The sequence below is a fragment of the Metopolophium dirhodum genome, chromosome 3 (assembly GCF_019925205.1).
Source record: "Metopolophium dirhodum isolate CAU chromosome 3, ASM1992520v1, whole genome shotgun sequence".
NCBI lineage: Eukaryota > Metazoa > Arthropoda > Insecta > Hemiptera > Aphididae > Metopolophium > Metopolophium dirhodum.
This window is the reverse complement of record NC_083562.1, coordinates 19,616,727-19,631,329: the sequence shown is the minus strand read 5'-3', so window position 1 is coordinate 19,631,329 and position 14,603 is coordinate 19,616,727. Positions and strand designations below refer to the sequence as shown.

General features: G+C 27.0%; 1 protein-coding gene and 1 long non-coding RNA gene across 5 annotated transcripts in view; one reads left to right on the top strand and one right to left on the bottom strand.

Moving 5' to 3' along the window:
• The window catches only part of LOC132942003 (lachesin-like), a 108,125-nt gene that overhangs the window by 40,606 nt on the left and 52,916 nt on the right, over window positions 1–14,603 (bottom strand). For all 3 annotated transcript variants that reach the window (XM_061010286.1, XM_061010285.1, XM_061010287.1), the window contains exons 4-5: window positions 5,554–5,657; window positions 2,009–2,216 (exon numbers count right to left, since the gene is read on the bottom strand). In XM_061010286.1, the coding sequence (XP_060866269.1) occupies window positions 2,009–2,216; window positions 5,554–5,657 (312 nt within the window). The remainder of the gene's footprint in view (window positions 1–2,008; window positions 2,217–5,553; window positions 5,658–14,603) is intronic.
• LOC132942009 (uncharacterized) overlaps window positions 1–14,603 on the top strand; it is a 61,353-nt gene that overhangs the window by 2,342 nt on the left and 44,408 nt on the right. The window contains exon 3 of one of the 2 annotated variants that reach the window (XR_009664212.1): window positions 9,983–10,091. The exons of the other annotated variant lie outside the window; for it this stretch is intronic. This is a non-coding gene — a long non-coding RNA (uncharacterized LOC132942009). Of the gene's footprint in view, window positions 1–9,982; window positions 10,092–14,603 lie in introns of those variants that run through there. 2 annotated transcript variants of the gene reach the window in all.

Here is a 14,603-nt window from a genome sequence, read left to right as displayed (position 1 = left end):
TAACATAACATAATGATATATAATTATACTTAATCTGGTATTTTGTAGTTTTATAAAATACCTTAAAAATGTATTATAAATAATCCCCATTCCCTAATTACATATAATATACGGTGTAGTCAAATTAACGTAAAACACTCATTATTTTACAATACTTTAATGTTTATGAGAATATTTCTTTTATACAAGTTTAAGTCATTACAAAACAACATTGTGTACTATCTTTTATTTTTTTTTAAGTTTTACTTTTTAAACGATAACATACATTTTTAATTGAATATTCTTAAGCAGAATATTATTTAAAATATTTCTATCTATAAAAATAAAATGTTGAAAAAGTAGTTTATTAATTATAAGTAGGACTCGGATTTTAAAGCATATGCTTCTTTTTTTTATATATAAGATAGAAATCTAATTTTTATACCTAAATTTGTTCCATATCATTCTAATTCCAAAAAACGAATTTAATTTTGCTTTTTATGTAAATAATTTTTTGGTTTTTTTATTGTTTTTATGAAATTATTCTAGCTGTCGCATATTAATATGTTTATTATGCAATAGTTAGTAAAAAAAATTAATTTAATTAATAAGAAATGTAGAAACCCGAAGTATAGACTAAATGGTTATTGGATTATTATTGTTTTCGTTGCAAATCTAAAAAAATACATGGTAGTTAATACTTTTTAAAATTTAAATTAACTATTCAATTTTTTTTTTATTCAATTTTATACCTAGTTTAAGTTAATTTTTGATCGTGCTTTTATTTTGCTTTTTTCAAACAATTTTATGTTATTAATTGTGCTTTAAAATCCGAGCCCTAGTTATAAGTATTTGTAGTTTTTACGTTTATCAACATTTTGCGAGGTACTCCTATACTACTCTACTCCACAACATGATATACTTATAACTCATAATCTAATCATCCAAAATTCGGGTTCTTAATTATCGAAGTACCCCCAAAAAAAATTCTGTCTTGCAATAACAAATTAAACATTTATAATATTACAAAAAAAAGTTTAACATTTATAAATGACAACGATAAAAATAATAAACAATATATAATTTTGTAATACGTTTAGGTAAATATTATTTTTTAACGACTTAAAATTTCAAAAACGTTAATATCTAGTTAAAATGATCGTCTCATATCAAATGCATCAACCAGTATATAAACTACGCATTATCTATATCTGTAACACAATTTCCAGAAAAATAATGCAGACTAACAATTAAATTTACGTAACTGCTTTTTTTTCTTAGAAAATCTAATATTATAATATTTATGAAGGATTAACAAAGGTATTATTAAAATTATATAAAACAGAATTAAGATCATATTTTTGAAGTTTAATATTCATAGTAACTACCCCATTTTACATTTGCATACATGTGTACTTTAAACTTGCTGCAATTAGGTACACCATCATCACCAAACATGCTCATCCCCCATTTTTTTCCTTAGATAGTGCATATTTTATTCAATTTTTGATTTTTAGAATTTTTAAGTATATATACTTAAAAAAATATTTAGATTAACCATTTAAGGAATTTTCTTTGGTGGGGTAAACTATATTTTTTTTGCTAACAAGAAACTTAAATGGTATGAAAAATCTAAGAATTGGAAAATATGATCATTATGTATAATTAGAAATTCCAAAAATCAGAATATGAATGAATAAATTATTAAAATAAAAAAATAGGAGTAAGCGTTTTAGTCAAATCACCCTGTGTAAGTGCTTGAATATTTTATTTTGTACTAATTACCTGATATTTTTATATTATTCCGTACTTTGAAAATCTCCCGAAGTTAACAAACTCAATTAATTTTAGTGCATTTTATACTTTCGAATTAAAACATTGAATAAAACAAATAACATTAATTAACAGCGAGAGTTGAGAACTGTTTTACTTCGTCAATTGCATTTTTGGTACAATATAATGAAATCCAGTTATCGAATCGAAACACAATACATGCTCGGATAAGGTTAAAAATAATTCGTATACTTACCGACCACTTGCAAGTACCCTTGTCGACTTCTCATCGGGTCCGTGTTCACTTGACACATGTACCATCCCCGATCTTCTTCGTGCACGTCTCTAATATGCAAATACCACGATCGGTGATCGTTGTAGGAAAGCGTTATCCTAGGATTTTGGGTAATAACGTTGTGGTGAATGGACAAAATCGTCTGAGTATCCACCCTGACCCATGCGACCTACAAGAAAATAAAAAAAAAGACTGGATTGAAGATAAAATGTTTAGAATTTTCAATAGAGTACAATACGAGAGCATTACAGGACTGGACGTGCATATTATAAATCCAATCCCCGAGATTACAATGATTATTGAACCATATCCTAACCCTCAATAGTATATAAGAAATGCGAACTAATAATGCCTCATGGACGATCATAAAATAAAATTGTGTATTTTACAATTATATTATAATATGATATAGGGACCCCCTATTAAGAAGGTACGATGCAAATAAACATATTTATTATTATTATATATTATTTTATTTTAAATAAATTCAATTTTTTTTAAATTTTTTGTTTTGTTTGCAAAAATATATTTAAAATAAGTATAAATCGTTATTATTTAGGTCTGTGAATGATCTTCAGACAATATTTCCCTCATAAAATGTTTGCAAACAACAGACAGTACAGTTATGTCTGTACTCAAAGAATATGCGGATATTGCATGTATGGATACTCAACTCGTTTTGTTCACCTGGGTGACTGGGTAAAGTCCACAGTGTGTTATTACACCTACATTTAAAAATAATATAAAAATCTTTACATCAAAAAATCAATTCCTATAGTGAAACTCGGTATTCTATAGAATTATAATATGTAAGATGTTTTCAATTCAGCTATAAAACCAATAACAAGACAATATTTTAAAGATTTTATAATAATAGTTTGAACATACTAAAGTACAAATATATTTTTTTAAATACCAACTTTTAAAACTATTAAAATGTAATAAAATGTATAGTTGATGATGTTAGCAAAAGTCTTTGAGAAGTCTTACAAACGTTAATTTGTAAATATTATGTGTTATTTATGTGTTTACTACATGTTTTTAATGCATTAACTTTTCGTCTATAATACTGGTCGTTTGCCATCCGGTCCTACATATATTGCTGCAAGTTTTCGGTATTTTATTTTTTTGAAACTTTTTGGAAAACTGCAATAGGAATTCCAAAAATCACTTCTATGAAGTACCATCAATATAAGTAATATGTCCTATCGCACATCCATATATACTCGGTTTGTAATGTTTATATATTAAATGTTTGGATCGCTTCTTTTAGCGAAACAATTGTTTAAATAGCCGTAATAAAAACGACAAAAAAAATGTCGTTGTAAAAATAGTACAAAAAATAAATCATCTACTTTTACATCTATAGTATTTTTTATACATATCATATAAATACATTAATTTATCTTATCGAGTTTTCGTATGAGATAAACTTAAAAAAAAATATTCGATTCGACAAGAATATTTGAATCTGGTCGACTCAAGGGTTAGAATATTAGAGCCATCGGTCCGCTACCACACGGCTCGTTATTTTATACGTCGTTCAGTTATGCGAGCACTACAGTCTACACTCTACAATAATATCGTATATTATAACATTCACCGAATGAGCGATTATTACGAACTAATAATATTATAATATGTTGTTGTGCTATGAGCGTCAATCGTCGAGACCAAGCTGCACTGTAACCGCACTAAACACCACGTGAATGGACGACCAACTGCGTTTCGGATTATCGTTATATAATATGGCCGATAATGACCGTGGTATAATATTATATAGGTATAACGGATTTATGGTAGCGTGATTGGCCAGTTAGCCGCACCCAGCGTCCCAGCTATTCCTATATAATAATAAATATGCATTATAGCCCACTGTTGTTGATTAGACGCGCTCTTGATTGACCACCGTGTCTCTATAGTGAAGTTGTAAGCCTTTGAACGTTGAACCGTAGGTACATAATATTAAATTAGACTTAACACTGTGTTTACACCGAGAAATCACAGGGCAACAATCAATATGTAGTGTACAATATATTTTATTATTATAGGGACCGTATTTACAAACGACTACAGAATGTCATAATACTATAAATTACTTAGTTGGTTTCGAAGTAACCAAATAATGTGATTTTTGTATATTAGCGTAGGTACCTATATATTTTTTGATCAATTGTATTGTATGTATAATGAACATAACATTATGTAAGGGGTAATTTCTCAATTATAATGAATAATTATTATTGATATACAACATATCGCGTTCAAATTTTCAAAAATGTGTAATAAGTGGGTTACGTGTTTTATGATTATTTATTGAAGAACCTATAATACGATTTATATTTTAAGTAATACATTATTTTGTATTCAGCGACAACATTTTGTTTTTATTTAGTAATGTTAGGAAAAAAAAAACCTAGTATATTAATTGTCAGTGATTTTTCCAATTAATAGACAAAAAAATATTCAAATATACATAGAAGTAAAACATCAAGTCCTACAATAATTAAATATCTTTTAGTTTAACTAGTATTCAATAACACATTATGATTACTAAAAATAAGAAAAGCCATTAACGAAATGTAACTGTTTATCATTTTTTATCACCCTTAAAAGTTGTAGTATGCATGAGACTTTATCACAGATAAGTAAAATAAAATTGAATTTATTTTAAGTTCATTATTTTATAAATAATTTACAGAGTGTGGCAATACTTTTTTTAGCTTAATTAGTTTACGAAATTAAATTAAACGATTATCATAATCCACAGCAAATAGAACTTTTTGGATTAAAACTCGGACCATTTAAATTTTAAAATGATAACACTAATCTTTACGAAAAGTGCAAGACATTGATTTTTATATCTAATTTAAAATCATATTTTTAAACTTTACTCTTATAATATTACATATTTACATATGTAGACTGATTATGATTTAATAAACCGAAATAATAAAATATACTCGACATTTCAAAAATAATAGTATGAAATGTAGAAAAATTATTAAAGTTTATTTATTCAATTTGTGATACTTTTAGACAACAATACTTCCTTTCCCATAGTAAATGTTCATTCATGAAATTAATAAAATAATGTATAATATTTATAAAAATGTCCGCTTGTATTAATTAGTTATCAGTAAAATACTAAATTTTCATTATTTAACTTTTTTTCTCCCGTTTAAAAAGCCATTTCCCAGGAAATTATAGCGAATAGATGAAATTATTTCAGACTTTTATTTTAAAACCCAATTAAAAGTTTTCCTTTGTTGACCGAGGTTATTTAATGGGCTGAAGCCACCTGTTTTGGGGTTATTTAAGTGGCCGTAATGTACCGTTAGTAAGAATTATATTATTTGTTATTTAGAAGAGAGAAACATGTTGGTGGATTCTACTATCATGGCCCAGGACAAAAGACCACCCCGGAGAATATTATTATCTCTTAAATTAACTGAGTATTAGTGAAACTGCCACCATGATATACCATAGTGTTTCTGTTTTCTCACCCTGAATCCACGTAGATTGTCCACCACACACGCCAGTAGCGCATCTCTGCCAATGCTGACAGTGACATTTGGTATGGGTTCGGCAAATCTTGGCATTGACGTTTCTGTACAAAATAAATAAAAACAACATTAGTGTTCATCCAATTTTTTCGCGAACAACGATGATGGTGTACACATTTAGTATTTTTTTTTTTTTGTTCTATATATTGACAAACGTCATAGCTCGGTGGTTGATTTTTCACCGAACCTATTTTAAAACTTCATGTTATTGGGCGCAAATAACGGGTGAAATGATAAGACTAATTAACTATTAGTCTAATAGTAAGTAGGTAATAATACGACTGATATCGATGAAGTTGTACTTCGCGTGAATTGTATATCTGACACAAGAAATCGAGAAAAATAAGATTGAACGATCGTGTGTGTAAGAGAAAGACAACTAAAATTGATATCAGTTTTAGTACTATAAATTAAATGACTACTAAAAAAAAAAAAAAATGTAAGTCCTTATAACATTTATAAAACATCAAAAAGACACTTCATTGTCAGATTGATGAAAAGTAAAACTATATCAGCAATATTATGAGAAATTTTTTTAATCAACTATATATTGTTTTTATCATAAAATGTTTAGACATTTATTATTGTTGTTTTTATTATTTATTAGATTGTGAGTGGATCAATGATTGTATTGGTTTTACTATACATTATATGTTTTTTTTGTCTGACGCGTCATGACGTTATCTTATGAGTAGGAAAAATCTTCAACTTTGAAGGGGTTTATATAAAAAAGTGGATGTAGTTGAAACTTTATGAGGTCAAAAGTAAAAATTACAAATACTTTTTAAATTAATTGGGAAAAAACTATAAAAAAAAAATCATGGAAAAATAGGAATATATTCTATGTGTACTTAATATTAATAAGCAGTTTTCAACAAAATCATTTTTCTTTTTTTGTTGCAATTTAAAAATAAATAACCGTGAGGACATAAGCTGTTCACTAAACACATATTAGCATTTTATAAAATAAAGTTTTAAAATGTTTTAATATTTTAGCTATTTTTGTGATATTTATAGACATTTAAATTGTTTTTAAAAATTTTGAAGTATAATAGTATACTCGTACTGTATATTTATATGTGATTTTTTTTTTGCGAAAAATAATTCAACCTATCATATTAACAATATAAAAATAAATGACTACCTAATAGCACAATGGTAGTGATATAAATAAATCATAAAATATAATTATTATATAGAAATTGAGACTGAAACACCAAAAATACTATGTCTGCTCGGAATCGCTTTTTGTGGGCAATGAATTATCATTAAATTTAACACATCCACAGATGTAATGCATTACAGTGACCTTCTCAATAAAAAGTTTACTTGAAACTTACTATTCGAAATAGCAACATTCACGAGTTTATTTATTTTAAAGATCACATTTTAGTATATGTATAGGATATATACATATTATATTCCTTTTTAAAAAGTGTCATTCCGTACAAAATTTTGGTTTTAAAATTTCATATTTTTACTTAACTAAAACGGGTTTTTTTTATCTTAGAACATATTCTATGGTTAGGTTTTCGTAATTTTTAGGGCACGGTTAGAAGATATTATACGTAATTGCCGACTTTTATTTGACAGGGTTTCCGTTTTAAGCTGCGGCGGTGGCGGGTAAAAGTTTCTCGCGATATTGTGACGATTTACAAGCGTATACACTATACACATTACACGTGTGTGTGTACGTTTGAGTATGCGTGTGTTTGTCTGTATACATATAATATATGGACTTGTGATGCGGTTTATTGGAAACGCGAGAAATCGTGGGTGTATACGCTCGACGGAAGTTGCGTAACGACAACGTTAAAACTTTAGGCTGAGTATACTAGCACGCCAGGAAAAGTTAGTGATAATATACGGAAGAAGGGTGGCGATTGAGGTTTGGTGTGGGACCCGGTGGCGGTGGTATAGTGGTGTACGAGGGGAGGTGCGAATTCATTTCGTGGAGCGAAACAATATTCACCATGACGTGTATGTGTGTGTGTGTGTGTGTAGATATATATATATAATTTATATATTATATATAGTGTGGAGTGAGTCATTAAACCAGGGTCATTATATTATTATATATATATATATGCATAGTTTAGATAATATTGCCAAGTGTTCCAGACACATCACGTACGTTGGAAACGATGGTCGGGAGAGGGTCTGTAGTCCTGCGAATTGAGTGACCCGTTTTATTGTTTTAAATTAAACACATTTTTCCCCTCTCTTGTATCCCACCCCATATCCACCCTTACGCTGCAGCCGCCGTTACATTATCACAATATATTATTGTACAGAATTTTTTATGTGCGATATAAATTTGTCGTCATCAACGTTATAATAAAAATATACCATACCAAATCGTAGATGTATATAAAAACAACATAATATACTGCATGGACGGCTGGAATAACGTTTAAAATATAAATTAATGTACGACGCATTGACTGAACTCTTTTATTTTCGTTTATGTTACGATACTAATAATTATGACAAAGTGACGAAATGCGCTATTTTAAGTGTATGTTTATAATATTTATTAATCTAACGCATGGTATTTCATGTTGTCACTTATATTATATTATACGCAGTTGTCAGTTTATTCTCATGTATAATATTATAATGTATTTATTGAAAAACAAACTGTATTTAAGAACATTTTTTTTCTTATACTTAAGAGAACATCTCAAGTCATAATAGAATAATGCAGTATTATATCTGCCTTTATCATGCTTGCCATAGAAGCAAATTACATTTTTGTCAGATCAACATCGAGGCCTGCATCACTATAATATATTATATACATATATATAATACTGTAAATATATTATGTAAACATCATAATACAATTAATCTTTAGATAACCCAACGCTACATTTCAATAGACAATATTTTCGTCTTTCAATTTTGTACAATGGGTCAAAATAATATTAACTCGATTATATTATATTGACATACATCCTACATAGTATACACCATGTATTGGCTCTCCAAAAAGTAAATGTTCTATTTTGCGCGAATAACAATAGACAGAGATAAAGAAACTCTTCACAAAAAAAATTTAAAAAAGAACGTTTTACTTATAATATCGTTACATAAAATTTAAAAAAATTGATCTTAAATTAATTATTATCAAATAATGTCCAAACTTCAACATAACAGATTTACTTTGCCCAAAATAAATACTATACAATACATCGATACATACATATTATATATGGTAAATTTAATTATCAAATAACTAAAATAATACAATATATTACATAACATAATTACAGTAATTGTATTAATTGAGTTAAAAGACGCTATAAATCGTTATACAAGTGTAATATTACAAGACAAACTATACTAAAATTATTTCGTTTTTTGTTTAGAACACAAATTTTTGCTTATCACACAAAAGGACTTTGAATATTATTATTATTTTTTTTTATTTATTAAAAATAAAGCTTTGACGTCTAAGGCTATTGGCTGAATCAACTATATAAAAGTTCACATTTTATCTTAAATTACATATTAATATATGAGTAGCACGTCACAAAATTGATTAAATTGATCTTAATTATAAAGGTAATTGTATTTTTCATGTTTTCTGGATGAAGGGCTTCTTACCGAATGTTTGGTACTCCTGCTTCCCGTTTAACCGTTTCAAAAATCAAAAGAGAGGCATTCTGAACATTATTATTATTATATTAATTTATTTAATATTATTGTAGTAATTATTTATATTTTGATTCGACTAGGTAGATAAGTTCTATTTTGTATTAATATTTAAACTAATATTTAAATAATATATACAACAACATTATATATGCATACAACAAATAAAAAAAGACTATCAATTTATATGCCGCTTTCTTAATAAAGCAAAATAATAGAATATTATTTAAAGTAATAAAATAATTCAAACAGTATAAGGAAAATTAAACTATTTTCAAAATAAATAACCATTAAATGCAAAAATATACGAAAATAAGGAAAACAAAAAGAGCATGAAAAAAAGTACTAACAATAAGAGGGTGTCGAAAATAAAAGCATTACTAGTGCCTTTTTTATGATTAATTTCTGGTATAATTTATAGGCTTTATTTTCATACGATTTTTTCCTCCTTTTTCCCCCTTTTTTGTCTTCACTTATCATTTCGTCTCTTCGTCCCCATTTCTTAACTTTTTTCATTAAATTTCTACTAGTAAATTCCATAAAATAAATCGCCACTGAAACCACGAGTTGTAGTAAAATACGAACAGTTTAATCCATCATGGTGGGATTGGGTCAGTAAAAAAAATAAATATAATTTAACTATTAAGTAGGATTTAACTTTGCCATTACTCTTTACTTATAACAATAATAATTGTACAATTACATGTTACAGATTTTCGACGCCAAATCTAGTATACCTAATTATGTAGCGACATAAACACAGAATAACGTAATGTGTGCACAGAAACACTACAGTAAACATCACACATATTATAATGCTTCATTACCTAAATAATTTGCTACTTTGCGTCTAATTTTTAAATGTTAGTACCAACAATTCACTCTTAACCACTTTGTTAATTGTGATTTTTATAATTCAGACGTTTTTAAAATATTAACTTTCATAACAAAATTAAATATGTATTTCAGTATTTGTACCACTTCACTCAACATTAAATATGCAAACAAAGAAAACTGCAAGACTCAGAAAAGTTTTTTGTGCACATAATTGTCAACATAATTCTTTCGTTCAATCCCCTGTTAATTATTAATGAATAGTTTTAAGCAATACATTAGCAATGAAAAATCATAAACAATGTAGCTCTGATACGCCATTTACTATAATATATCTATTTAATAGATTAGCTCACATAAAACAAATCCATAAAACGAAAATATTAAAGTTATGTGGTCATTATAGGTAATATAAATGTTACGAAAGACTATTGACTAAAGATATTTGAATATTATACCTAAAAGTGTTTTCACCCATTTTAAAACTATATTAACAATATTTTAGATAGCAAAATTGTATCTATTACAGAATATTATTGTGTAATCTAGCTATACATTTATAATTATCAACCAGTTTCAAAAATAAAACGTATACTTTTTACTTATATTCGTATTCAATAAGAACTTAATAATTTTTCCAGAATTTTCATACATTTCACATAAACAGAGGCCACCTTCTGTCCAGTATTATATTCAAAAAAAATTTTAATTGCATATTAAGTTTAGTGGTATTATATTTTTGCAAATTCCTAAGAAATGTCTGTAATTTAATTTCTAAACCTATAGTATTTTATACTGATTTCCATTTTAAATAACAAATAAATTAAACATTTTTATAATAATAATCATTAAACTATAACAATTATTGAAGATTATTCTATTTAAAAATTAAAAACGTTAAAACATATTTTCTTTGTATATTAACGATTTTTGATTTATGAATATTTAATGTAATTTAGCAAATTAGCTTTTAAGAGTAAACGTTAAGCTTATACTTATATTCATGGAAATATTTAAAGCTCTATCCGCGTATAGATATTATGTACCTAACATAACAGCTTAATCAGAAACAGTTGCCAAAATCTTATCGCATAGTGAACGTACCTACATTTTCATTATATTTAATTACTGTTTATCAGGAATCTAAATCGATGACTCTCGCAAATATTTGTTCATCCTAATATTAGTCATAATATTGTTTTATATAAAATAATTTATTCAAATGCATATTATATATTGGATTACAAATTTTAATTTCTCAACATTAATTTTAAGTTTCAGACAAAAATTTTAATATGCAAAACTATGATTTACATATAATACAATTTAGAAACTTTCTGTGATTTGTTCTATAAAAATATATAATATATATAATATTATATCGCAATTGATTAATTAAAATACTATAACAGAAGTTATTTTTTGATGATTGATTTTTCACGATTACAAATTATATCATATAGCAAAGTTAGATTAGGTCAGAGGTGGGATAGAGCTAGTGATCTGTCGTTTGAATTCAATACGCTCTACTGGAAAACCAAAAGTATAAAGAAAAACGCTAGTATTAATGAAAGAAAATTAAAAAAAACAAATGTGGATAGGTCAGTAGAGTCGGGTATATTTTGTTAACGTGTAACAGGTGTCTAGAGGTCAGCACTCAGTCGTTCGGACTCCAAAAGTTCTACACATTTAGCCTCAATGCGTCTCGATTTGAATGTATATCGTTAGTGTTGACCAAGTCAAACTAATGGGAGTCATTTTTGGCCATATATTGTATTATTGTATTCATCCGATGTCATTATGAAAACTCAAAAGTTTTATAATTATTACAAAATACCGGGAATATAGATCCACAAGTGGTGTAGGTATGTGTGTAACTAATAATAAATAATAATTAACAATATAATAACATTGTGATCATAATAGTATTCTGCCATATTATTATTACATATTTTATGAGGTACAATAGGTAAACTTAGCGGGTCCTCGAATTCGGTGTAGCGAAATAGTCTATCCAAGACGCCGTGTGACCATGATTTTATTATTTGAAGGAATTAAAAAAATATATCATAGTCATGACCCCTGTGAGATGAGCAAATATTCTTATCAATATTTATGTTTTATTTTCGTTTTCTTTGAGGATAATAATTTCAAATTAGTTTATATGAATTAATTGTACAAGATTTGGTTTACTATATTTAACTATTATACCATTGTTGGGCACCTAAGACTGGTCATATTTGCAATATTTAATTCATACCTATTATATGTAAATATACTTATACAGGCTACAATAATTAGTAAATAAAAGGAAGGCTATGGAGGTAGAACCCCCATCTAGATACTATATCAGAGATTCTTTATCGTTAATAATTGTTAGTAGTTAATACAATAATACTTGATTTACAAAAATATGTAATGCTTTACTTTATCTAATAGTACCAACATTGCATTATACGTTAAAGTTAGTAGTTTATAATTTCCTTAAATTACAAGTATTTGATTTATATGTATGACAGAAGTTAGCTAATTAGGGAAGCCCCTGACCAGTGTTTATTAATAGAGGCCGATTTTTAATTTTTTTTCTTTCTAAAAGTAGATGTTTATCCACTTATGATAACGATTTTTTCGACTGTTATGATATATTTAAAATTTAAATTATTATGAAAATAATCATTTTAGATAAACCATCCGAGGGATTTGGTGAGCAAAGTGTGCAAGGAAAAAACTCTCGAAGTTTAAAAAAGTTAAAAATTTGAATTATTTTTTAAGAAACAATGGAAATTTTATGTATTTGATTTGTACTATAATAAACAATTTATTAATTTTATCAAAAATAATTAATATAGTATTGTATTCATAAGCCATATATTATTACACAACTCCCTTCCTCTACAGCTGGCCCTGTTTATGTGACACAATAAAAAGGTGCCATCATATTTGTGTTTAGCCCATTCCTTTTTCAATTCCTAGATCATAGAGCCTACAACAACATTATTTTTAGAACAATTATAATATAATAACAATAATATATAAGTATTATAATATTATAGAATAATATAGATACATTCATAAATTATAATGCCTAAACATTTTCAAAAACGAATATACAAAACAATATAGGCATGTATATTGTAAATGTATAATAAAATAAAACTATTGCTTGTTTTATATTATGTAAGGTTTAGAACAGCCACATTATTTCATGACATTATTCATTGATTATTATTATGCATAATAAAACGAATGGAAGATACGAAAACTAGACCGATTATCTTTCGGAACATTCTGGCGAATTACTATGTAGTCGGGTTTATCGTCTAGGGGTTATACGGGAAAGGGTTGTCTGTCTGGAGAAGTATTCATGCCAAATGGACTCAGATACGCCAAGAATATCTAACGGGAAGCGACAATATAAATAAAAAATGTCTAACCAAATGACAATGGATGTTTTATTCATAACACCGGTTGGTAATGGATTTTAACAACGAGAAATTTCGTAGAAATTCAATTAACATGCGCAGATAATATTATAATAAGGTTCGGACGATTAAGACATACGTGTTATTATGATTTCCAGCAAGTATATAATATGTTGTTATCGATTAATTAGCCAAAGAGAAGGTAACATTTGAAACTCCTGTTAAAATAAATGTCGATAATTATTAAGAATAATTAGAGAATATAATAGAGAATTGAAGAAATAATTTGATTCTAAATAACCTAACAGTTAAATTTTGTAAAGTGTCACAATTTTCAATCGATTCGATCGATTATCGGTGTGGTATACAAATAATTAGTAATTTGATATTTCAGAGAGTATAATTGTTCATTCTTATAACAACCAAAAAATAGTAATACATTAAAAGTGTGGGTTGGCGCGCAAAGCAAGCCGGGTGAACGCTCCAAAATTATTTTATAAATTAATTTACAAATTATGTATTACGTTATACCTATTATTAGTAATTATTCATCAAACGATGTAAAATGAAGTAATCAGTTTTAAATAAATGATAATAAAATAATTTTAATCTATAAATTCGTTTCAATTTAAAAAATAAGTACAAGTATCATAATTATTATTATTACCAGCTATTATGAAAAATACGCATTAACAATAATGCGTTTTAGTGCACCAAAACATTTACCTTAAAAACGATTTTATCGTGTAGTATTGCATACAGTTTAAAACACATAAAGTAACCATTGACGGTTTTCAATATGATCATTATAATATCGTTAACCATAATTTATTATATACAAATATACAACCGTGAAACGGTTTATTTTCGGTTACCTAAAGCATTTAATTTTAGAAAATAAAAATCGCTATAATAATATGAAGTCGAGTCGAGCTAGTCGTCATTGACAGCAGTATATCTCGCACTGACACGGGATAACGTAAATAAGAAATAATGACGTAAACCGTATTATACACACGGAGGGAAGCATATACATTCGAGAAACGATTTTAACGAAAATAGTCGACAGTGTTACTT